The sequence below is a fragment of the Galleria mellonella genome, unplaced genomic scaffold, assembly GCF_026898425.1.
Source record: "Galleria mellonella isolate WM207_F2 unplaced genomic scaffold, CSIRO_AGI_GalMel_v1 utg424, whole genome shotgun sequence".
Lineage (NCBI taxonomy): Eukaryota > Metazoa > Arthropoda > Insecta > Lepidoptera > Pyralidae > Galleria > Galleria mellonella.
In genome coordinates, this window is record NW_026442097.1 from 3,740,008 (window position 1) to 3,762,303 (window position 22,296).

Below are 22,296 nucleotides of genomic sequence, written 5' to 3' on the forward strand. Positions count from 1 at the left end.
TTCCTCCAAACCTACCTGTTAAAACGGCGGAAGGAATTGTTAGTAATAGGGTAGCAACCCTAATGTATATATGTAATATAATGCAAACTACCAGTCCCATGGCTAGCCGTATACCCTTTTAGGTCGACCTCGATGTGGTCTCTTTTAGAAATCATCGTGCTTAATCTCAGGTGTTTTTTTTTTATGGGTGTAAATGGTATGGTATCCCCGCCTGCGCTAACGGGATACGCTGGCGGAGCACCAGTGAAAGGTGATAAATGAGAATGAAAACAGGCCAGTTAGCCCATCATGATGAATTCATCAGGAATTTACCATGATATTTTCCAGGGAGAACCGCGAGGAGGTCGACCTGGTTGGGTATATTGCTAGCAATGGGATTCTCAGTTTCTCAAGTGTATTCATTACGATGGGCTAACTGACTTTCCTTTTTATTCTCACCTATCATTCCTCACTGATGCCCCGCCAACGTGTACCATTAGGTCAACCGGGGTTGCCATTCCATTAGAATCCATTTAAAAAGAAAACCTCTCAATATAAAACAATGCGACCATATAAGCACAGTCGCTCAACTGCAGAAAAAAGTGGGACGGAGATACCGTGTAGACGACCCGTAGACTATCAGAACAAAATGCACATTTACACTACAAATCCTCATTGCACGTATTTAAATACTAACAGCTTTACTCCCGAGAGAAAAGAGTAATTTAGTTAACAGACTTCCCTCGAAAATAGGTAACAATAATATCGCATTTTAAGAGGATTTTCCGCTTTTTTTTATTGTTACCCATTGTATTAGGATTATTATTTCAGCCGTTAACTGTCCACTGCTGGACATAAGCCTTCTTCATAAGCAAAGTTTTGCCAGTAGTTGCCACGCTAGCAGGTGGATTGGCAACCGTAGTTAGGCTTTTAGAGATTTTTTTTTATACAACTTAGAATGACAAACAAGCTGACGGCCTACCTAATGGAAAGTGGTAACCGTCGCCTATAGACATGAGCAGTACCGTGGACATAACAGAGTGTACTGTTTCGCCCATGATACCCCCCATGCGTTGCTATTCCTGAGAACTCAGGTGTAATTCCTCTGTACCCTGTAAATTCACGCCATATCCCACCCTTCAAACCGAAACACAACTGTTTCACGATAGAAACACGAATGGGACAGAGGTACCCAAGCAATCGACTTTTTTACAGTCTCCCTCTGGTATTTGTCTCGTATTAATAGTTATATGACGTGTGGTCCTGTTGTTTTAAGAGGAACGCTGCTGCCCATCCCTCGCTCTCCCTTAGTCGCCTCTTACGACACCCACAAGGAAGGAAAGGGTGGCCCATTCTACATGGCACATGGCAAATTAGGATAAAGGGGCTAATAAAACAAAATGTAAAAAAATCAGCTTATAATTATTACTATAGCTTAAGGAGCATTACAGTGTTGCGAACAGCACTTTATTCCGTGTTTGTTCAATTACAAAAACAACTAAAATAGACGAAAACATTCCAATCGCTCGTCTAATACATCATTAAATAAACACAAATGATCTAACTAGTCAACTTTGAGCGCGGCGTTCTAGTTCAATATTCATTTCAATCTCATCCGTCTTTTTTTTTATACGACTTAGAATGGCAAACAAGCTAACGGCCCACCTGATGGAAAGTGGTAACCGTTGCCTATAGACATGAGCAGTACCATAGACATAACAGACAATTATGATGGTCTCAAATAACTATAATACATTGAATTGTTGCGTAAAACGATTTGCAGTTTATTATTAACAGAAAACTGTTGATTACTGGTCAGTTCTTTCCTGGAATCCGCAAAATCTAGTAACTGGATTCTTCTAATATTTCTACAATTTGAATATTATCGTTTATAGATTCTGTTAATGTAAATCGTTTTAGTTCAATTGTGCGTAATAAAAGCAGTCAATTTAGACCACCATATTGCATAACTGAATATATTATAATTTAATACTATCTTTTTCTTTCATTCGTGATTAGACAAAGATATCACTTGTTGTGCAGTTTTAAGTCTTATACACAAGTCAACTGAATTCATTGTCCATTATAGAACTAAATCACTGAGTATGAACGAACGCTGAAACAAAATCGGTACAAAATAACTGTTCTACGAAGCGTTAAAAATTGCATTGCAATAAATAAGTGTAATTATAAAGTGGTAGACATAACACTGTATAGAGTATTTTTAATACATTATCGTCTCTTCTTGTGGGATTTAGTGGGCCCTTTGACGAAGCACCAGTCGACCGATATCGACTGGCCGAGAATGTCTGCGCCGTCTAGCGCCTCGCGGGCACTCTGAAAAAAAAAACAAATTTAAATATCATCACGAATTTAATCCCTATGAGGTTTTTTTTTATACAATTTAGAATGGCAAACAAGCTGACGGCCCACCTGATGGAAAGTACTGGGTACAGAGGAATAACACCTGAGTCCTCAGGGATGGCAACGCATGGGGGGTATCATGGGCGAAACAGTATAGTCTGTTATGTCCATGGTACTGCTCATGTCTATAGGCGACGGTTACCACTTTCCATCAGGTGGGCCGTCAGCTTGTTTGCCATTCTAAGATGTATAAAAAAAAAATTATATGAAGTTTCACTTTCAGAATTTTTAAGATTAAAATAACTGGTTTTGTCAAAATTGAAGTCCGTTTTCTTTGCGCAACATAATCTTTAATTATTGTCATTAGTAATATATTCTTTCTTTCCTTCTTTTGCTAGTAAAACTCTGCTTTCAAAAGATGCTTACAACTTCTATTTCATGCTGTAATGACCCACAGACAAAGTTGTAAGTAAACATTAGTAAAAACTTTGTACTATCCTTTTATAATTAAAAATTGCTTATAACTGGTTTATCATAGGTGTTGTTTCTAGTGGGATTAATGTTAAAAAAAAAACTTACAGCAGCCTGTTTATATGTCTCGTACTCGACGAGAGCGTAGCCCTTCAGGAAACCGGTGCGCCGGTCCAGGTTCAAATGGATATTCTTAATTTCGCCAAACTCGGAGAATTGGTTCTAAAAAAAAAAGAAACGAGTTAGTATAGGCAAAGACAATATTCTAGAAGTGTTATACGATTTGAAATAATAAATATTCTATAGAGGACTTCCAAATGACGGTGGTTCTCAATTCAACAGAGATTTTTTTGTAGTTATGCTACTTGATTATGTAACTAATACTGAAGCGATATTAAAAACTATTTTTGCATGCATGCACGGCATGGGAATGAACCATATTGCTTGGGTTCACTCACTCCCATGTCGGTTCCATATTGATTTTGTAATAATTTCTTGCAAGACACATGTAAACACACAAACACACATGTAGAAACATCTCAATGCAATTTTAATTTTTATTACACTTGGGCAACTTGATTATGCCAATTTCATACTTTATTCTTTTTTTAAATAAAAATTGTAAAATTAGTAGTCACCTGTTAATTTTGTTTTTAAGGAGTATAATCTATTTTTTTTTTTAATAATAATTTCTAATATTGTTGCAATTTGTATCTTAATGTCTAGTGATTGGAGTCTCCTTTTAAATACGCATTCAAACCATTATTATTCAAGTAGACTTGATTATATGCTCTTTTAAAATATATTTTATTATTCTCCTTCTGGGTTTGGAATGTTTTGAATGAATCTGTTGAGAAGTACGTGCAAGAAATTCAACAGTAATTATGGAACACTTGTACCTTCTAAGCAGAAACATTACATGGAATAGAGTGTCAACATACCTGAATATCTTCTTCTTGAGCCTCCTCATGGACATTGCTCACAAAGAGAATCCAACCTTCGACTGACCTCTGAGGTCCAGGTGTATTGCCATCGCCCTCTGGAGCTAAGCTGTCATACCTGTAAATCACAAGTGATTTGTAGTTTCTCTGCCATATAAACTGTTAAAGCAGTACAGACATATACATATGAATGGAACAAATGCACCACTAGATGTGTAAACTACCAGAGGTAGATTTTGTACAAAAGTTCTTTGCTTGGCCACCTCAGTCCCATTCGTGTTTCTACCATAAAGCAGTTTGTATGACTGTGTTTCAGTTTGAAGGGTGAGATATAGCAGTGAATTTACAGGATACAGAGGAATAACGCCCGAGTCCTATGGAATGACAACGTATCGGGGGTATCATGTCGCCCATGATACCTCCGATAACAGTATACACTGTTATGTCCATGGTACTGCTCATGTCTATAGGCGACAGTTACGACTATCCATCAGGTGGGCCGCTTCAGCTTGTTTGCCATTCTAAGTTGTATAAAAAAATTGCAATTTAAATATTTGCCTCATTGAATTCTAAAACTTTTACCCCCTTATTCGTAAAAACGCTTATTGAAGCTATTGAGCTTTGTTAATTGCTTTCTCTTACACTAAATTCCTAGTTGGAAAGTGACAAAACACTAATAGTTAAAATAGGTATGTAAGAGATTTTAGTTCTTATGAATTTATAAATAATATATAGACTATGTTACTCTCTGAATGTAGTTTTTAACTATAGGTTACTTCTACAGGTGAAATAATTTTTAAAATATTTAATTGAGTAGTTTTTGAGTTTCCTCTTTATAATATTAGTATACTTACAATCTGGCTAAAACATTGTTTTGCCATCTAATCCATTTTTTTCTTTTCTACTATCTAATCTCTCAATTTGAATCATACACATTTACAAAATTTCATTAAAAACAATTGAACAGTTCCAGAGTTTTTCCCAACAAACGAATTTAGATATTAAGCACCTATATATATATTACCTTCCTCTATTCCCTCGCTCCGATGCTCCACCACCCCCACCTTCATTGCCAAAGCCTCGTCCTTTGCGTTTTCGCGCCTTTTCCTTCAGTCTGGCGATTCCCTCTAAAAAAAATCATAATAATGAAGAATTAGAAATGAATGAATAATTTCTGAAGCAGTGGGACAAATTTAATAAGGCCTCTATTTAAGGGTTTAATGCTGTGCTAGAAAGCGTATTTAGAAAATTTGATTAGGAAAATTATGGTATTAATATCAATGGTAGCAGCCTTAACAATTTGAGATTCGCTGACGATATTGTCCTGTTAGAAGAGGATCCCGACAAACTACCAGACATTATAAAAGCATTAGCAGAAAAAAGCAAAGATGTAGGATTAGTAATGAATCCAATTAAAACAAAATTTCTACAGAAGTCAACAAAGAAGTTTATAGAAGACTGTTGGAATATGTGAAAGAATATGTTTAGCTAGGTCAAACTATATCTCCCAAGGACTTTATGTCTAAGGAAATAAATAAAAAAAAAATAGCTTGCAGATGGAAAAACTATTGGTCCCTAAAAGAAATAATGAAGAACAAAGATTTAAGCATGCAAACGAAAGACTTTCAACACTTCCATCTTTCCATGCACAACATATGGTAGTGAATCATGGGCTCTAACACACAAGCAAAGAGAAAAACTAGCTAGTACACAAAGAGCAATAGAAAGAAGCATGTTGGGCACAAGATTTTGTAATAAAATAAAAAATTCTGAAACGAGGAAAAACTAAAAAAATACAGATATATAGAGTACTTCAATTCAATTCAATTATTTATTGCTATTACATGTTGTAATAATATAGGTCTTAAGTTATTAAAAGTAAAGAATCAACATAAATTGGGGTTGGACAGGACATACGCTACATTGCAAAATGAATAAATGGAGCAAACTAGTAACTTTATGGTATCCAAGAGACTCTAGAAGAGGTCACTAGAAGAAAGGGGCGCCCGAAAACAAGATGGATAGATGCCATATTTATTTAGACAAGTTAAAATGCCTTATCATTGAAAATGAATGCAATTTTTAAATTGCTTACTTTATCTGTATGTACAATTTTATTTGTACATACAAACAAAATAAGCAATATTTCTATAATTTTTACATACATATCTGTCATGCCTGTCTCCCATTAGGGTAGGCAGAAACAATGGAATACCAAATGATTCGATTCAAACAAATATTTGTTTAATCAAGAGATATTTTAATATCTATATATATAATAAAACTGTAGAGGTTGAATGTCTGGTAAATATAATCTCATCATATGTATATGCTTTAAACATTTCCGAACGCAACATGCTTCTACCCTCCTTACCTATCCATATTTCCTATCAAATCTGGGATCACATTGGGAGGTAGACGGACAAATTGAGTCTATAATCCAACTGCGTGTCGAGCTGATCAAGTTCCGCCAAGATCACAAAAAAAGCTCCACCAGTTGTGAATTAGTCAATCAGCCGCGATCTCCACGCAACATACAGTGGTATTTCAGCGACATACCGAACCAGGTTTGTCCTTTACCCTTCTTTTTATCCAACAATGTCTGGATATAGAAAAAAATACTAAAAACTCTTAATTAACTTATCATTTCTGTCCTTTTGTTTGTTTGTACGGGCTATTCTCCAAAACTGTTGGACCATTTTAAATGAAATTTTGCATTGAGGTACCACGGGAAAATTAAAAAGTTATGGGATAGTTAAATAACTATAGTAACTTATACAGCTTAGTACTTAACCTACTTAAATAAATTTATTTTGGCCTAAGACAAAGAATGAGAATGATACGTCATTTGTTAATTTTGGTCCAGCTTTCCCAGGCAATAAATCAGTAGGTACATACTTCGATACAAACTAAACAGAAATGACAAATACCACGCAGACAAAGTCGCGGGCATCAATTAGTATTAAAAATTAAAGCATTAATGAGTAGACATTCTGTGTATTGGGAAAGTACTGTTTATAACATAACCTAATTTTTTTACTTATGAATGTATTTTAAACTTCTAATGACAGTATATTTGAAAGTTAATACAATATATATAAATTAAAAACAATACAATTCGTATAAATGAAAATTAAGAGCAATTTATAGGAAAAGAATAAAAATGAGAAGTGACAGAGACTTACGTTCACCATCTTCATCGACTTCGAATTCTTCTGAATTTTCTATGTCAAGAACATCAGCCATATTTATTTATTTAAGGTACACCTTAAACTAATGTTTATCCAATTAATTTGTTAAGTTTAATGTACAATTTACAAAATAATTAAATTTCTATAATATGAAAACAACGCAGACAAAACGATGCGTCAAATTCACGTCACAGATTACACAGGCGAGCACAGACTAAGGAAACCAAACAACAACAAACTAGAGAGCAAAGACTTTGGAATAGAATATATGGAACATAAAAATCATATAGTTATTACTCATTGTGTAATGAAATTATCACTGTATTAGAAAAAGAAAGAATCTGTATACATGCTTTCTATATTAACAGAATAGAATAAATAATTTAGACATATAACATTTGTTAATGCCAACTGTTGGCGAATCGATCCGTAATTGTATAACTGAAAAACATGGAATTTTCTTTGTATATAACAAATTAAAAATAAATAAATATAATTAACATGGCTTGTGTAGTAAAAGGTCATTCTTAATGAATGAGGTAAAATAATTGCAAATATAAGTTTTCATACGTAAGTACATAATAATATGTGATTTCCACTATATTCCGTACAATTTTTCCTAACAATATTATAGATTATAACTTAATTTGGTCTCTAGCAAGGTTATTAACGTGACTTTCTATGAAGTTTCATAAGAATAATCATAATTTGTTTGTTAAGGTACGGATTGCTATTTGTTTATATTTTTTATAGACTATTTATTGATATTATTATTTATTATAGGACAATAAAATACCTCCTTACATATTAATATTTTTATATCGATTTTCTAAAAAATATTCTGTTAATAATAAGAAATGCGTTGAAGAAATATCACATTTCGGGCAAGTAGGTAAACTATTATAAATTTAGATCATAGTATAAAAGTAGTTCTTAATACTGTAATAGTAGTTATTATAGGTAATTTATCTTTGCTGTACAACTGAAATGAAATTGAATGTGAATTTATGGTATCTTATCTCTGACTTCTTAGTCAGACTCTTTTGTGGTCACACTCTTGTGTGACCACAAAATTTGGACAAAACAGGACTGTTTTGAAAAAAAAATGTTATTTTATATTATATTAATATTTACAATATAACGTAAAAATAGCAATGTTTTATAAAAATCTGTAAAGCAAAATGTGAGTTACAACTTGATTCTGTCGTTTAACGATTTGACAATTATATTCATTGTTGTAATCAATTCATATTTCGGATTTGTTTCAAATATAGATTATTGCAGATAGATGATAACGAGGGCAGAAATATTGTGATTATGTATCCCCAGTGACATAGTTATGGACAATGATATATACCAGAGGGAGACTTTATACAAAAGTCGATTGCTTGGGTACCTCTGTCCCATTTGTGTTTCAACCGTGAAGCAGTTGTGTTTGCATGGCTGTGTTTTGGTTTGAAGGGTGGGATATGGCGTGAATTTACAGGGTACAGAAGAATAACACCTGAGTCCTCAGGAATGGCAACGCATGGGGGTATCATGGGCGAAACAGTATACTCTGTTACTGTAAGTAACTTTGTAATTCATAAAAAATAGATAAGATTGAATTGCATTACTGTTAGAAATAGGTTTATTTTCATACATCTATAAACTACTGGCCAGTTGTAATTTTAAAAGATATCTTTTTTTTAATTTAGTTGTCATCATAGACATAGTACCTATAACGTATTTACGTATACTTCATAATCTAAGGTTGACACACATCTAAAACAATCGTTGCTTTCTGTATTTGCCCTAATATTAAATTTTATCGTATTTACCCTGTTCCTTTTTACTATGAAAATATTTACTGATATTTTAAACAGAATAACTTATAAAAATTGAAATATGCACAAAATAAAACAATACTTTTAACAAACAGTCCTGCTGTTTTATTTTTTTAATATTATAATCACTCTTTTATAAAGAGCTATTATAAAGTTAAAAAATAGTTTCTTTGGGTACATAGCTTACATTTTTTATAGACTATTAGCTGTTAAAATAATTTAAGTTTCTTGCTTGAACCAGAATAATCATTAGATAAATAACTATAACAATAATTATGTCTTTATGTCAATAGTGTTAAAAGGTTTTAAATAAAAAAATAAATACAAATCTGTCATAATCATCAGAAATTTGTACAATTCATCACAGTTTGGCGGAAAAATTTAAAATGTGTGCGGATAATTTATGGTTAAAAAATCAGAATGAACCACATCTAAAATATACCAAATCTTCAGAATGGGCATCTGCCACAGCAACACCAAGATCATCCTCACCACCAAGTAAAGTTGGAGAGGCCATATTTAATGAGTATGTTGACATTATACATTCGAAATCAAATATTTCCTTAGAAGCGAAACAAACAGAACCATTGGAAAGACCATTTGATTTTTTTGACGATGAAGAATTTGCATTTGGAATTAATTTGTTAAATAAGAACGTGGCTTGTGTTGGTAACAACATTACTAAACTTATACAAATGGGTAAGTAGTACAAACTAAAAAGCTGCAACTTTCTTTAATTAGGTATTTACTTTTGTCAACTTTGCTATTTTGTTATAAAATTTTATTCGTCAGTATCAACAACAATCAAATCATTAAACGCTATACCTAGTAATTTGAACGCTAATAACTTTGAACAATTAGTAATCAAACAAGCAGCAATTGTATTTGAAGCATTTTTAAGGACAAGCGAATTTATTTAAATATTTATATTAAATACTTGCTTACTATATGCCATAAGAAGTATTTTTTTTCTGCGATTAAACTCTTACTAGCCATGATCGAGAATAAATGAATAAAAAAAAAATGCTGACAGCTGTCTGTTATTTGTCATTTGTGATTCGTGTATCACTGTCAGCTGTCATATATACCAATAGGAGTTTGATTTTAATATTATTTTATGTCGAATTCTTGTTTTTAATATTAATGCGAGTTTTAATTTAACAATTTGTCACAAATTGTTGAAGTATAATGCCGGAATTTCAATTAAAAGATTCCGTTATTACTTCTTTGAACGGTGAGTAAATTTTGCAGATATTTATGGTATTATTATCATACGAAAATTGTTACATAATTTCTATTTTACAGCGTTACTGTGTTGTTTTCTATGACACCATCACTTATTTTAGAAGCGAGGTGCCCTATTTAAGAGTTAAACGTTACTATTGCATCATTTCGTGAAGTATTCACTACATTGTGGAGATGAAAAACTCGGATCCTTATATTTTTGGTATAAACTTTTCGATGTGTGCAGTTTTTTTTGGAATGTTTTGTTTTATTTGAGAGTTCTATATAAAATTCTAACAATATTATTTGTGCGTTTTTGTTATTATGTAAAGTGTATATATTTGAATCGAATGGAGTATGTGGGTTTATATAACCTCAAATCTTACTAAAAATTGTCAATTGAAACTGGGATTGTTTATAAACTACAGTAAATTCTAGGATTTGTTTTCAATTTCCTATCATAATTGGTAAACAACCTTGGTATGTTTTTGTATTAAATTATTTAGTGTTGACAATTGTTATGTTAAATTTTATAAAAAAGAAATGTACAAATTGTTTATCTTACTTGATAAACAATCTACATATATTTTCTAGTTAGAAAAAGCACTGTGGTAATTGTTTTTTACTATATACTTAACAGTTTCTATTATTTGAAAAATTGTAGAGTGACCCTCAAATCTAACAACTTGGTCCCAATAGACTTGTATTCCCTATTATTTTAATGTAACAATATGTATTAATAAACAATAGCTAGCTGTCACTATAGCACACTTGGACAACACATGACTATGGTCTGCGGATTTCAATATCCAATCTCAGCCTAAATCTCTGAATATATAAATTGATGTTTAGATCATTTCAAAATTATTGTTGCTTTGTGTTTTGAAGAATGTTTAAAGTTGTCATCTAGTAAATCATCTTAGAGGTCTTCATCATCATCTAGGTCATCTTGCCCACCAATGTTGCGTGGGCGGGCGAGGTAGGGGCCGGAGGCGACGACCTCCGGGTCGCTGGGTTCTTCAGCCGGCATATACTGATGGTCTGTGTATGCTGGCGTGGTGTCTTAGAGGTCTTCATATGTAACAAAGATGGCCTAGTAACTCTATACTAGATGACTGATTTCACATGATTAGTAGTAGTAGGAGCTATTTTAATTCTCAATTTGTTATATTGCAGCCCAAGAACCATGGCCCGACAATGTGAAGTTATTTCAACCATACGAAGTGGAGCAGATACTGCTGCCAGACAATGCGAGCTGTCTAGCAGTGCAAGCTTTCTTGAAGGTAAATTACATTTATGAATAGACATATAGAAATAAATATGACATTAGTAACTTCAAAATTCAATAAATAAATAAACTTAATTTATTTAATTCTTGGTTATTCAAAATTCAAAATTTTATTTTTTAGAATTTTGTATAACCAAGAGGGGGAGGGTTGCCGGTAGTTACCACATTTGGCAGGCCCATTGCAACCACAGTTAGGCTTTAGTGATGTGTAAAGAGGGACACTGCTGCCTATGCCTTGACTTTTAGTCATTTCTTATGACATTCATGGGTAAACACGGGGTGGCCTATTCTATGCAGGGACCGCATGGAAAATTACTCCTAATGTTGACTTAAAATTATGACAAAATATTATTTGTCCATTAACTATATTTAATAGTTTAATTAAAAATCTAGTTTAAGTTTAGATGATAGATACAGAACAATATTTTACATTACTTTTATACCACAAAGGTGACAAAAAATCATACTTGGTTTATTGCATTTGTCGTGGGTAATTATAAAATAAATATATATGTGGGTACTACAGTAATAAAGTAGTTGTTGTTCACACTCGAGGCGTTTCATTACATTCACTACAGCATTGATTACTCACTAGATGGTGTTAGCTGTATTTTAAAATGAGTCATTTTTAAACTACAATATATTTTTTATTCCAGATGTGTAATCTCCCATTTGAAGTTGAAATGAGATGGAATGCAGAGTTCATGTCACCGTCTGGCCGAGTGCCGTTCATCAAATGTGGTGCATTTGTGGTCTCAGAGTTGGAACCAATAGTGCAGTTTGCTGCCAACAAAGGAGTGTCACTGTGCGGTCGACTGTCCACAGAGGAGAAGGCTGAAATGAGGGCTTACATGAGTCTCATTACAAATGTTTTAGTCAATGCTGAGGTATGTTTTTAATTTAAATTTAAAAAGTGGAGCAAATTGCAATATATTAGTGAAAACCGCATTCAAATCGGTTAAGCCGTTTTTGAGATAAAAGTGTACACATAAACAGACAAAAATCTAAAAATCATTGTTTTGGGTTCTATTGCGTTCATTAAGTCCCCCTGTAATAGGTTTTCTTATATATCTTTCATGTACAGACAGCGATCTGTTACGATTTTATTATATGTATTGATTGATAATACCCGATTCATGAAGAGTTCCAATGGGAATGATGTAGGTGAACTATTTAGTTAGAAGCGGGGGAACTCTGCGGGAAACAGCTAGTTTATTCAATATGTTTATTCTTTACAATTATATGCCATATACATTAACCTCACAAGGTTTATCTAAATATCAGTCACTTATATTAATACATATGTATAATAAATTATTACCAGAGGGAGACTTTGTACAAAAGTCGTTTGCTTAGGCACCTGTGTCGCATTCGTGTTTCTACCGTAATGCAGTTGTGTTTGCATGGTTATGTTTCGGTTTGAAGGGTGGGATACGGCAGTGAATTTACAGGGTCTGTACCCTGTAAATTCACTGCCGTATCCCACTTGAGTCCTCAGGAATAGCAACGCATGATGGGCGAAACAGTATACTCTTATGTTCATGCTACTGCTTATGTCAATGGCGACGGTTACTATTTTACATCAAGTGAGCTATTTGCTATTCTAAGTTGCATAAAAAAAATTAATGTAAAGTGGTAACAGTCATCTACAGATATGGGCAGTACAGTTCCTGTAATATTGGTGCAATAAAGTGTTAAAAAAGACGGGTCAGTTAGCCCATCGCGATGAATATACCTGGAAATCAGCACGATGGTTTCCAGGGAGGACCGCGTGGAGGTCGACCCGGTATATTGCTAGCAATGGAACCCTTAGTGTCCATTACTAACAATTCTTTGCCCCCCGCATTCTGTATGTTATTTCAATGTAAAATTTAATTTTCTTTATAACTGTCAACAGCTGTACATATCCTGGCTGGACGATGACACATACAATGCGGTGACAAAAGTTCGCAATTCATCAGTGTACCCGTGGCCACTTGGGTGGCTACAAACACGATCGAAGCGGAACGCTGTCGCTAAGCGGCTGAAAGCGCTGCATTGGCAGGAGAAGACTCTGGAACAAGTATTATCTGATGTAAGTAAGGTTTATCATTATAACAGCTGGTAACTGTCCACTGTTGAACAGAGGCCATGGGGGGGGGGTTGGCCAGTAGTTGCCACGCTTGGCAGGCGGGATGGCAACCGCCGTTAGTCTTTTAGTGATGTTTCAAGAGGAACGCTGCAACCCATTATTTTTTACGATGTGACTACAAATTTATAGTTTTTTTTTATACAACTTAGAATGGCAAACAAGCTAACGGCCCACCTGATGGAAAGTGGTAACCGTCGCCTATAGACATGAGCAGTACCATGGACATAACAGAGTATACTGTTTCGCCCACGATACCCCCCATGCGTTGCTATTCCTGAGGACTCAGGTGTTAATCCTCTGTACCTTGTAAATTCACGCCATATCCCATCCTTCAAACCGAAACACAGCCATGTAAACACAACTACTTCATGGTTGAAACACGAATGGGACAGAGGGATACCTCTGTCCCATTCGAAGCAATCGACTTTTGTAAAAAGTCTCCCTCTGGTTTACGAATTGTTTCCTTTACGTGTGCTGTACAACATTGCTTCTTGTCAAATTCCATGATTCCAGCTCTATGGGAAGTTCTCTCCTATTCTATAGGTTTTCATTCCTTTGCACATGTCAAAATACTTCTATACGCTGTAAAGGGCCTTAGATATTTTTTGATTGCGTTGACCTTTTCGTAATAAAAAAAAATATATATATTTGTACGAATTAAGAATGTCCTTCTTTTGTATGGCACTTCAAAAGTTATTAAATTTTTTATTTCAGGTAGAACAGTGTTGTAACTCACTGAGTCAGCGACTCGGCGACAGGGACTACTTTTTCGGAACGTGAGTTTAAATTTGTATGTCTTTTTTTTTATTTAAGTATTTCCTCTTGTCGGGACAATTAACTTATGTATACTCTTCCAGCCAGCTCTATTTCAAGCCATATTTTTTTACTTCCTTGTACGACATGACGCCCAGTGTTTCCTTTATCTGTCCAATGTAATTATTTCTCGGTATTCCCCTTTCTCTTTTGTCTTGTATTTTTACTTCTAGTATGCTCTTTAAAATATCGTCATGTCGTATAAGGTGGCCCCGCATTCTGCCTCTCCTATTCTCTGTTATATGTCTATTAATAATATTAGCAAATGAAACTGTTTATGTGTGTATATGCTTGGATGTTTGTTACACAATCACGTTTACTACGAATTTTTGAGATAACTGCGATAGTTTCGCGATAACTTGGAAGATTTTTAAATGGGAGAAAATGGATAGTAACTTTTTCATCTATCATCCCTCACTGGTGCTCCGCCCGCGTGTACCAATAATGCAGGCGGGATTACCATAAAAAAATTTATGTATTAAAAAAGAACCAAACCCAATAACTAATTCCAATCCTTACCCAGCCCAAGTCCTCTCGACGCCCTGCTCTACGGTCATATCAGAGCACTCCTCTCCGCCTCCGGACCCAAAGTCGGTCTCATGATTAAGCCAATCACCAGCGCTCTATTACGTCATGTGCTTCGAATGAAAAATTTGACCAACATGAAATTGACGGTTTGTTACATAGATAGATACAGATTTAAAATACGAGAATGTACAAAATCCAAACGGCAACCAGGTATGCGACTGTAACAAGTAGATACATTTTTCTTTGTAACAAAATTTAATCCCCTTTATCTATAAAAATTACTTATAACCTACCTCTCATACCGATATAGTTTATTTTTCATCCTCGCCAGTAAACACATCTCGGACATACAGACGAAGTCACAGATAATAATAGCTTATAATTAAAAAAACAATTAAATATTAGACAAAAAATATTATAAAATACAACTCCTACCACATTTCTAGCCTCAAGAAGAATACCTAATAAACCAAGCGTTCCAACTGTCCCGTCGTATGTTATCACCTGATAGGACAATATCAGAGAGGAGCACTCGAACGAAGCGTTCCAAGCTGTGCCTGAGGAACCCCAGTAGGGATAGCGTTAACAAGGATCTATTTGGTAAATCAAAGATAAGCTATTCACGAATTTAGTAATGGCAACGGCCCCCTGTTTTATTCACATAAAAAAAGCCTATATTACATGAATGTGTGTAGTTTTCAATTTAGTTCAATTCAGTTAGATTAGGTTCATTAGTTTCAAAGATTATATGTATGGAAACAGTCCAATTATATCACTCTATAGTATAAAGAGAATGTGAGATAATACGCTTCATTTGCACCACATATATTATATTATGTATATATAATTTGGTATATCAATTGTAAACTAATTGTTAAATTTTAAAACCTAGGATTCAAGCCGTTCGCCTCGAAACAAATTATAATTATGATCTCAAAAGAGGGCGCTATTACATGCGAGTACGATCATCCAAACAAAAATTATTATTTGCATGATCGATTTAACTTCATAATTGATATCGTCGATCATATAATCGATCAAGTCCACGAGTCGACTGTAGAACAATTGTACGAGAAAGATAAGCACGGCTTCGTGATCGTAACGTATCCGAATAACGATGAATCGATTGACATCGATAAGAAAGTTAGCGATTATTTGGATACGATTGAGGAGAATGATACGACAATGTCTATGGAATCGGGACATGATGTGTTGAATATTATAAACGAGGGAGATAGCGATGGATTGATAAATGATAAAATGTTGGTTTCTGCGATGGAGATTGTGCAAAAGAGCTGCGACGGTTCGGACTTAACCGATTCTAGGTTTGTCTCCTACAATACACATAATAAATCGCCACGATTTATCGATACAACTTGAATTGTATCGATGGTGTCTTTAGTGATTTCTACGGGCATGTGTACCTTGCATTAAACTTTGGTTTTAATGCTTAGTACTTGGCATTGTCGTTTTTAAGGGAAGAGGGGGGGGGGGGCGTGAATTGAATAGCAAAAGAACAATTTGTTTTAGAGAATCCACTTTTAAATGATTTCTGTTTGGGCATGTTGAGTATTACGTAATGCAATTTTTAAAAAAATTCCCATACAGATACAGTATTTAAATATTTGGTTGTAGATTCTTTATTATAATTTTTTTTATCGTAAATAGTAATAACAAAGCATACGTGGAAGAAAACGTGACGATGTGCAGTAGCGGTGACCGGATCTGACCGATGTGTTTGAAACATCTCGTACGCCACTATCAACAGGTTCCTTTTTTTTTCATCGTTTTATTAAATTTACTTTTTTTTTTTACTTAAAAAGGAGGAAGTTGTCAATTCGGTTTTTTTGTGTTTTTTACTTCATAACTTCGTCAGTTGTGAAATGATTTGGATTTTTTTTTATCTAAAAAAAATACTTATAGTTTGGTCCCATAGAAATTTTATCAGAAGCGGTTTAGTATTTTAGTATTTTAATCAAAGTATTTGGTTTTGCCACAATCGAAGTAGTTTTTTTTTTTTGTGGAATAAATTATTTCTGTTCACACAATTATTTAAAATTTCAGTTTTGAAGTAGCCGGTAAAAGTCACGTAACCATTTTTTATCACCAACAGCTAGTTTGTTGCCTAGAATCAGAATATACAGGGTATAAGGTACAGGTTGGCGAAAACAGAAACAGCGAATTCAAACCATTATTCTGAACTGAAGACCAGTGGAGACTTTATCTGGGAAATTTTAAAATTTTTCCTGTTTTTTTTTCCATTTAAAATCTATAATCTATCATATGTCATAAATAAATATGACATAAGCATGTCTTTAATATAAGCATGTCTCATTGTATCTCACTGTGATAAATTGTGAAGAGAAAATAAATCTACTTATTATTATGAGGTAATGAACATAAAAAAAATACAACCGAAAAAAATAAATAAATAAATAATAATATTTTTTTTTTTATTATTGAAATACAATGAAGCAATCTAATACACGTATTAAAATTCTACCGCAACGCGCGGAATCAGCTGTGTAAGGAATTCGCCACGAAACTACCTACGAAGAAATGCCATTGGCCGTTCAGTGCAGTTATTGCGTGTTGTGTGTGGATCGTAAAATTTCAAATACATTGCGCGGTGTCAAAATTAAGAATTGTTACATATAAGGCTATGGTGCAGTGGTCCGGGGGGAAAATAATTTACTATTCGATTCATACCATTCATCTGAATCATCTATTTTCGTTTTGCATAGGTTGGGCATAGGTTGGCCCTTCCACCCTGTATAGTGAATAAAATACATTTCCAAAATTCGCAGGGTCTAATACTACGTTGAAAATCCCCAGTAACGAAGAGATAAGTGTAGAAAGTTTGTTGAAATATCTACGCAAGAGGAACGCGGCGTATAATATAGGAATGGCCGATTTGGATTAACGATTGAATATAAAATTACAATTATATATTTATATATAATTAAATATATATATTATATATTTATATATTGGAAATAGAAAAGAAAAGAAAAAAAAAACTATAAATTCTCGTTATAAGCAAAGCGTTATTAATGGTTTTTCTCGAAGTAACTTTATTTTACGCTGTACTAAGTAGCTGCGTAAAAATAACAAATTTTATACATATCTACGCAGTTTACATAAAATATGAAGTTTTTACGCGAGATCTTTTTTACGCGAATAGGTAATATTACAATTTTTGGTACTAAATTTTTCGTTATAAATCGGAAAAATATGTTTTATCCAGACTTTCCGCTATTTATAGAGAATGAGATTACCTGGAATTTTTTATTTTAATTTGCTTTTCGGAGCCGAATATTTCGTGTTACGGATTTGTTTTAATTGTCATTATTTAAGATATATATTCTATTTAATTTTAACTGTTTACTATTTGTTGTTGATTATACGATTTTTTCTTCAAATTTTAGTGAATTTTATTAGTTTTTTTTTTTAATGAAATTGTGTGGTTATAATAAATTATTGTATTATTATTGTCTTACAATTATTGTAAATATTCTTTTTTTTTTGTAGATTACTAGTATTCCGCTCTGGCTTCGCACGGGTACATAAAAAAAGAAATTAGTATTTTATATTAGCTTTAATAGGCAAAAACTTGATATTTTGGCTTATGTCGTTGTAATTTTTGTATATATACTTGATTTTCATAAAAAATAATGTATTAAATATGTTACCCGCTAATAATTAAAGGTGAAAAAACTTTTAAAACCGGTTGGGTAGTTATTGAGTTTATCCATTACAAATAAACAAATATTTTCTCTTTGCTAAGGTTTAGTATAGACGTAAAAAAAAAGAAATAATGTGATGTCACAACCTTCTTTATTCTTGTCTTGTACTTCTGAAGGGTAGAACATATACGAGTATAGACATAACATTTTCGTATGAAGTAACATGTTATTCTCACATGAGGGTATAGGCGGCATGGTATATTCAGAAATGTATTCATGGCATTCAATTACATGTAGCGTTTGATACATTCTATTAAAGGGATACTTTGTTACTTATAAAGTAAGGCCAAGATCGAATTGGCATCTTTTACCTACTTTGTAATTTACCATGCTGAAATATCATCAATTTCCTGATTTGAAACGAAAGCATAACCTGCTTTAACCTATTTGAGCCTGATTATGTAACAAACGTCCGAACATCTTGGTACAGTAGGTATTTCCTCATAATAAATCTGTCGCCATAGAAAAATAATCTATCATCATAGATTAAGGATAGTAACCTACGCTTATCATAAAACTTAGTATATATTTACTATTCATTAATCTATGGCATGAAATAAAGAAAATACTGGCAATACTTATTTATTCCAAATTCAAATTAAAAAGACGGCAGACAACGGCATCACATTTAATGGTGCCTCTATACGTTGGCGCATATTTATTTCGGGTACGATTTGTTTTAGTCATCCAAGCATTTATATATTAATATTTTTTTTTTAAATGTCTGCTTTACGGCTCTGGATTCAAGTCCTTTTGAGCCTCTTGTTTAAAGTTGGAAAGGTCAGTGTGTGTTGCCATCCAAATAAAACATGGTTTTTATGACACAAATATAAAACTGAGGATACTCAGTTCAATAAACTTTTTCAACAGGTATCAACAGAATAAAGAGATAATCCAGTTTTATAATAATAATATATAACATTAACAAAGGTTTTAAAAACGTCAATTTTAATGAGTGAATTAGCTGAACAAATTGTAATATTCAATCTATTAATTTTTTTTTTTATTATCAATAAAAATACAAGTTACAGAATTTATGTTACATTAGCATTCAGAAACCACGCAGGTTTATATTAATACCAAATACATTCAAATTATTTAAATTGTATTAAAACCATGCAAGAAGTATCGTTTTTTTTTACTTGATGTTGCTAATAGTAATGTTATCTCGATTAATTGATTATGGATTTGTATTTTTATTGTTTAATGGATGAAAATGGAATGATAACCCCGCCTGTGCTATCGGGATATGCTGGCGGGGCACCAGTGAGGGGTGATAGGTGAAGATGAAGCAGGTCAGTTAGTCCATCGTGATGATATCATCAAAAATTATTCACGATGGTTTCCAGGGAGAACCGAGTGGAGTTCAACCTATTTTTTTTTTGACGGGTAAAAATGGTATGGTAACCCCGCCTGCGCTAACGGGATACGCTGGCGGAACACCAGTGAAGAGTGATAGATGAGAATGAAAACACGCTAGCTAGCCCATCATGATAAATTCATCAGGAATTAACCAGGATAGTTTCCAGGGGGAACCGCGAGGAGATCGACCTAGTTGGGTATATTGCTAGCAATGGGATTCTCAGTCTCCATTACTAACAATCCCTTTCCCCCCCAGTTCGACCTATTAGGGTAACATATATTGCTAGGATTTGTACTATTATTGAACATAAGCTGACTTTCTTATGGTTGGGGCAATTCATTCGTTTAAGTGCTCATCGAGACGTATTGTAACAGATTATAAAAAAAAATAAAAATTATTTTTTTTTATTTTATCCGCAGTCCAACAGAGCTGGACGCGCTAGTATTTGGTCACGTGTTTACTATCATCACGACGCGGCTGCCGTGCAGGAAGCTGGCAGAGACTGTGAGGCGGCACGAGACGCTCGTGTCGCTCGCCAAGCGAATCGACGAGCAATACTTCAAGCGGCCATAGCGGGAGGTGTTCAAGGACATCTCTACCGTTTTTAGGAGTCCTTGAACAAACCTGCCCTTTATTATACTTCAAATTGTCTACAATGGTGATTTTGCGATGTATAAAGCGAGATATATTTGTAATTTATCATATTTAATGTCTGTAGATGTCGGATTTGGATGGGGGGTGGCGTAGGGGGGTTGAATAGTCGGTCCGCCCAGGGTTTCTTGATTTTTTTTATGCAATTTAGAATGACTAACTGAATGAACTTCGGTAATTTTATACGTGATTCTTTAAATTGATATAACTTTTTTATTTATGAACCGATTGAAATAAAACAAACGCTAAATGTTAAGTGGAGCAAACTGCAATGCATTAGTGAAAACCAATTTCAAATCGGTTAAGCCGTTTTTGAGATTAGCGTGCACAAACGTACAGACATACAGACAAAAATTCTAAGTCATTGTTTTGGGTTCTATTGCGTTTATAAAGCTGTACTATAATAGTTTTTCTTTATTTATCTTCCATGTACAGACAGCGACCAGTTACGATTTTATTATATGTATTGATAAGCTTATAAATTCATAAAGATACTGGCAGTTATATAAAATGCAAATATTATTCGTTTTATCGTATTTCGTATCATAAAAGTCACCATTTTAGACTCTCTGGTCAATGTAGTTAGGATTTCTTTTTACTTCACTTGTTTATAGAGCACCGCACAATATAAACACGCAAATAACATTTCAGCTTTTTGTATTTTACCAAAGTGGAATGTTTCTGTTGTTTTATATAACAAGGTAATGAGATTCCCTATTTGACAACAATTGTCAGTAAAGCAGTATGTCCTTAGGGTCTTAGCCTATGGATAAAACTAAAAAACATTCCGTTTCTTGTTTATGGTACGCAGACGAGAGTTGCCAAGTTAAAGGTGGGGTTTGACCAAGCGATCGAATTCTCAAGTTTTTTTTTTTCTGCAAAGAGCATTTATAATCTTTAAATTTGTTTTATATTAGCATTTTTAAATAATAAAATTTTCATTAATGATTATTTATTAATTACGACAAATAAAAAAATCTGATTACACAAACAGTCTTCATTTTATTTTTACATTTATTTTTTTGTTCGATTGATTCTGAGAAATATTGTGTATGTTTGTTGCATCGTTCTTTTAGTCTAAATCCACCTTAATATTACTTTTTGTGTAATAATATTGTATTTTTGCAACTCGAGTTTGCTGATTTTGACACTTAATCTGTTAACAGGTCACAATAATGTATATCAGTTAATAAAAATAGCAATGAATAAGTTTCTGTAATTTATATCGGCTTTAATCAAGTATTTAACTACGGGGTTGCCAGTCTACTTTCGGAACGGATAAGAGACTTAATTAGTGGGCGCAGTTCACGGCTTAGTCGCGAGCAATACTAAACTGGCAACCCAGAAACTAATAATTCGTTATAAAGTCATTATAAATAATTGTAATAGCTTATGACTCAAGACAGTTAATATCCAGGTTTTGTTTAAGGATATCCCAATATTTTTAGATTGTTAAGTTGGTATATTGTTACTTGTATGCTTGCATGGAACATCACGTAAAATGTGGGCTAATTGGCTAAATTAGCCCACATTTTATATAACGCAATAGGCTATATTGCGTTCAATGGTGTAATGCATCCAAGATTTTTTATGGTTTAGTTCTAGTTCTTACAATATTTGTAGATATGTAGGTATAATTAAGATAGTAATTTTAAGTGCAATAAATTACAACACATTTCACAAATTTTAACTTTATAGTCATGCACATAAGCTCTATGTTTGTGAATAAATAGATTATGTATTAACTTATTTAATAGACAGAGATTATAGCCATAAATAT

The 22,296-nt window shown here is 33.4% G+C and overlaps 3 protein-coding genes across 5 annotated transcripts; 2 read left to right on the forward strand and 1 right to left on the reverse strand.

The window, feature by feature from the left end:
• Positions 1-1,382: 1,382 nt before the first annotated feature.
• On the reverse strand, positions 1,383-7,166 carry LOC113522176 (RNA-binding protein 8A). The gene is made up of 5 exons (XM_052898370.1): positions 6,941-7,166; positions 4,780-4,882; positions 3,756-3,873; positions 2,923-3,036; positions 1,383-2,316 (listed from the first exon to the last, which is right to left on the reverse strand). The coding sequence occupies exons 1-5, from the start codon at positions 6,999-7,001 to the stop codon at positions 2,212-2,214; spliced, it is 501 nt and encodes a 166-aa protein (XP_052754330.1). The 5' UTR covers positions 7,002-7,166; the 3' UTR covers positions 1,383-2,211.
• A 2,673-nt stretch (positions 7,167-9,839) lies between these two features.
• LOC113513369 (metaxin-2) lies at positions 9,840-21,987 on the forward strand. 2 transcript variants are annotated; one of them, XM_052898242.1, is made up of 6 exons: positions 9,840-10,006; positions 11,173-11,279; positions 11,941-12,171; positions 13,182-13,358; positions 14,130-14,191; positions 20,285-21,987. In XM_052898242.1, the coding sequence occupies exons 1-6, from the start codon at positions 9,961-9,963 to the stop codon at positions 20,436-20,438; spliced, it is 777 nt and encodes a 258-aa protein (XP_052754202.1). In that variant the 5' UTR covers positions 9,840-9,960; the 3' UTR covers positions 20,439-21,987. The 2 variants fall into 2 exon arrangements, with proteins under 2 accessions (XP_052754202.1, XP_052754203.1); XM_052898243.1 differs by lacking the exon at positions 9,840-10,006 and adding an exon at positions 10,085-10,219.
• On the forward strand, positions 14,208-18,150 carry LOC128201415 (uncharacterized). 2 transcript variants are annotated; one of them, XM_052898245.1, is made up of 4 exons: positions 14,208-15,356; positions 15,649-16,081; positions 16,425-16,524; positions 17,564-18,150. In XM_052898245.1, the coding sequence occupies exons 1-3, from the start codon at positions 15,251-15,253 to the stop codon at positions 16,483-16,485; spliced, it is 600 nt and encodes a 199-aa protein (XP_052754205.1). In that variant the 5' UTR covers positions 14,208-15,250; the 3' UTR covers positions 16,486-16,524; positions 17,564-18,150. The 2 variants fall into 2 exon arrangements, with proteins under 2 accessions (XP_052754205.1, XP_052754204.1); XM_052898244.1 differs by lacking the exon at positions 17,564-18,150 and having other exon boundaries at positions 14,208-14,902; positions 15,203-15,356; positions 16,425-17,160.
• Positions 21,988-22,296: the final 309 nt, after the last annotated feature.

Coding starts and splice junctions, on each gene's coding strand:
- LOC128201415 (XM_052898244.1), top strand. CDS start 14,828: ATGATTAAGCCAATCACCAGCGCTCTATTACGTCATGTGCTTCGAATG. Junction 15,357..15,648: donor CGTTAACAAGGATCTATTTG/GTAAATCAAAGA, acceptor TTTAAAACCTAG/GATTCAAGCCGTTCGCCTCG. Junction 16,082..16,424: donor TCGGACTTAACCGATTCTAG/GTTTGTCTCCTA, acceptor TATCGTAAATAG/TAATAACAAAGCATACGTGG.
- LOC113522176 (XM_052898370.1), bottom strand. CDS start 7,001: ATGGCTGATGTTCTTGACATAGAAAATTCAGAAGAATTCGAAGTCGAT. Junction 4,883..6,940: donor AGTCGATGAAGATGGTGAAC/GTAAGTCTCTGT, acceptor GATTTTTTTTAG/AGGGAATCGCCAGACTGAAG. Junction 2,317..2,922: donor AGACATATAAACAGGCTGCT/GTAAGTTTTTTT, acceptor TTTTTTTTTCAG/AGTGCCCGCGAGGCGCTAGA.
- LOC113513369 (XM_052898242.1), top strand. CDS start 9,961: ATGCCGGAATTTCAATTAAAAGATTCCGTTATTACTTCTTTGAACG. Junction 10,007..11,172: donor CGTTATTACTTCTTTGAACG/GTGAGTAAATTT, acceptor GTTATATTGCAG/CCCAAGAACCATGGCCCGAC. Junction 13,359..14,129: donor TGGAACAAGTATTATCTGAT/GTAAGTAAGGTT, acceptor TTTTTATTTCAG/GTAGAACAGTGTTGTAACTC.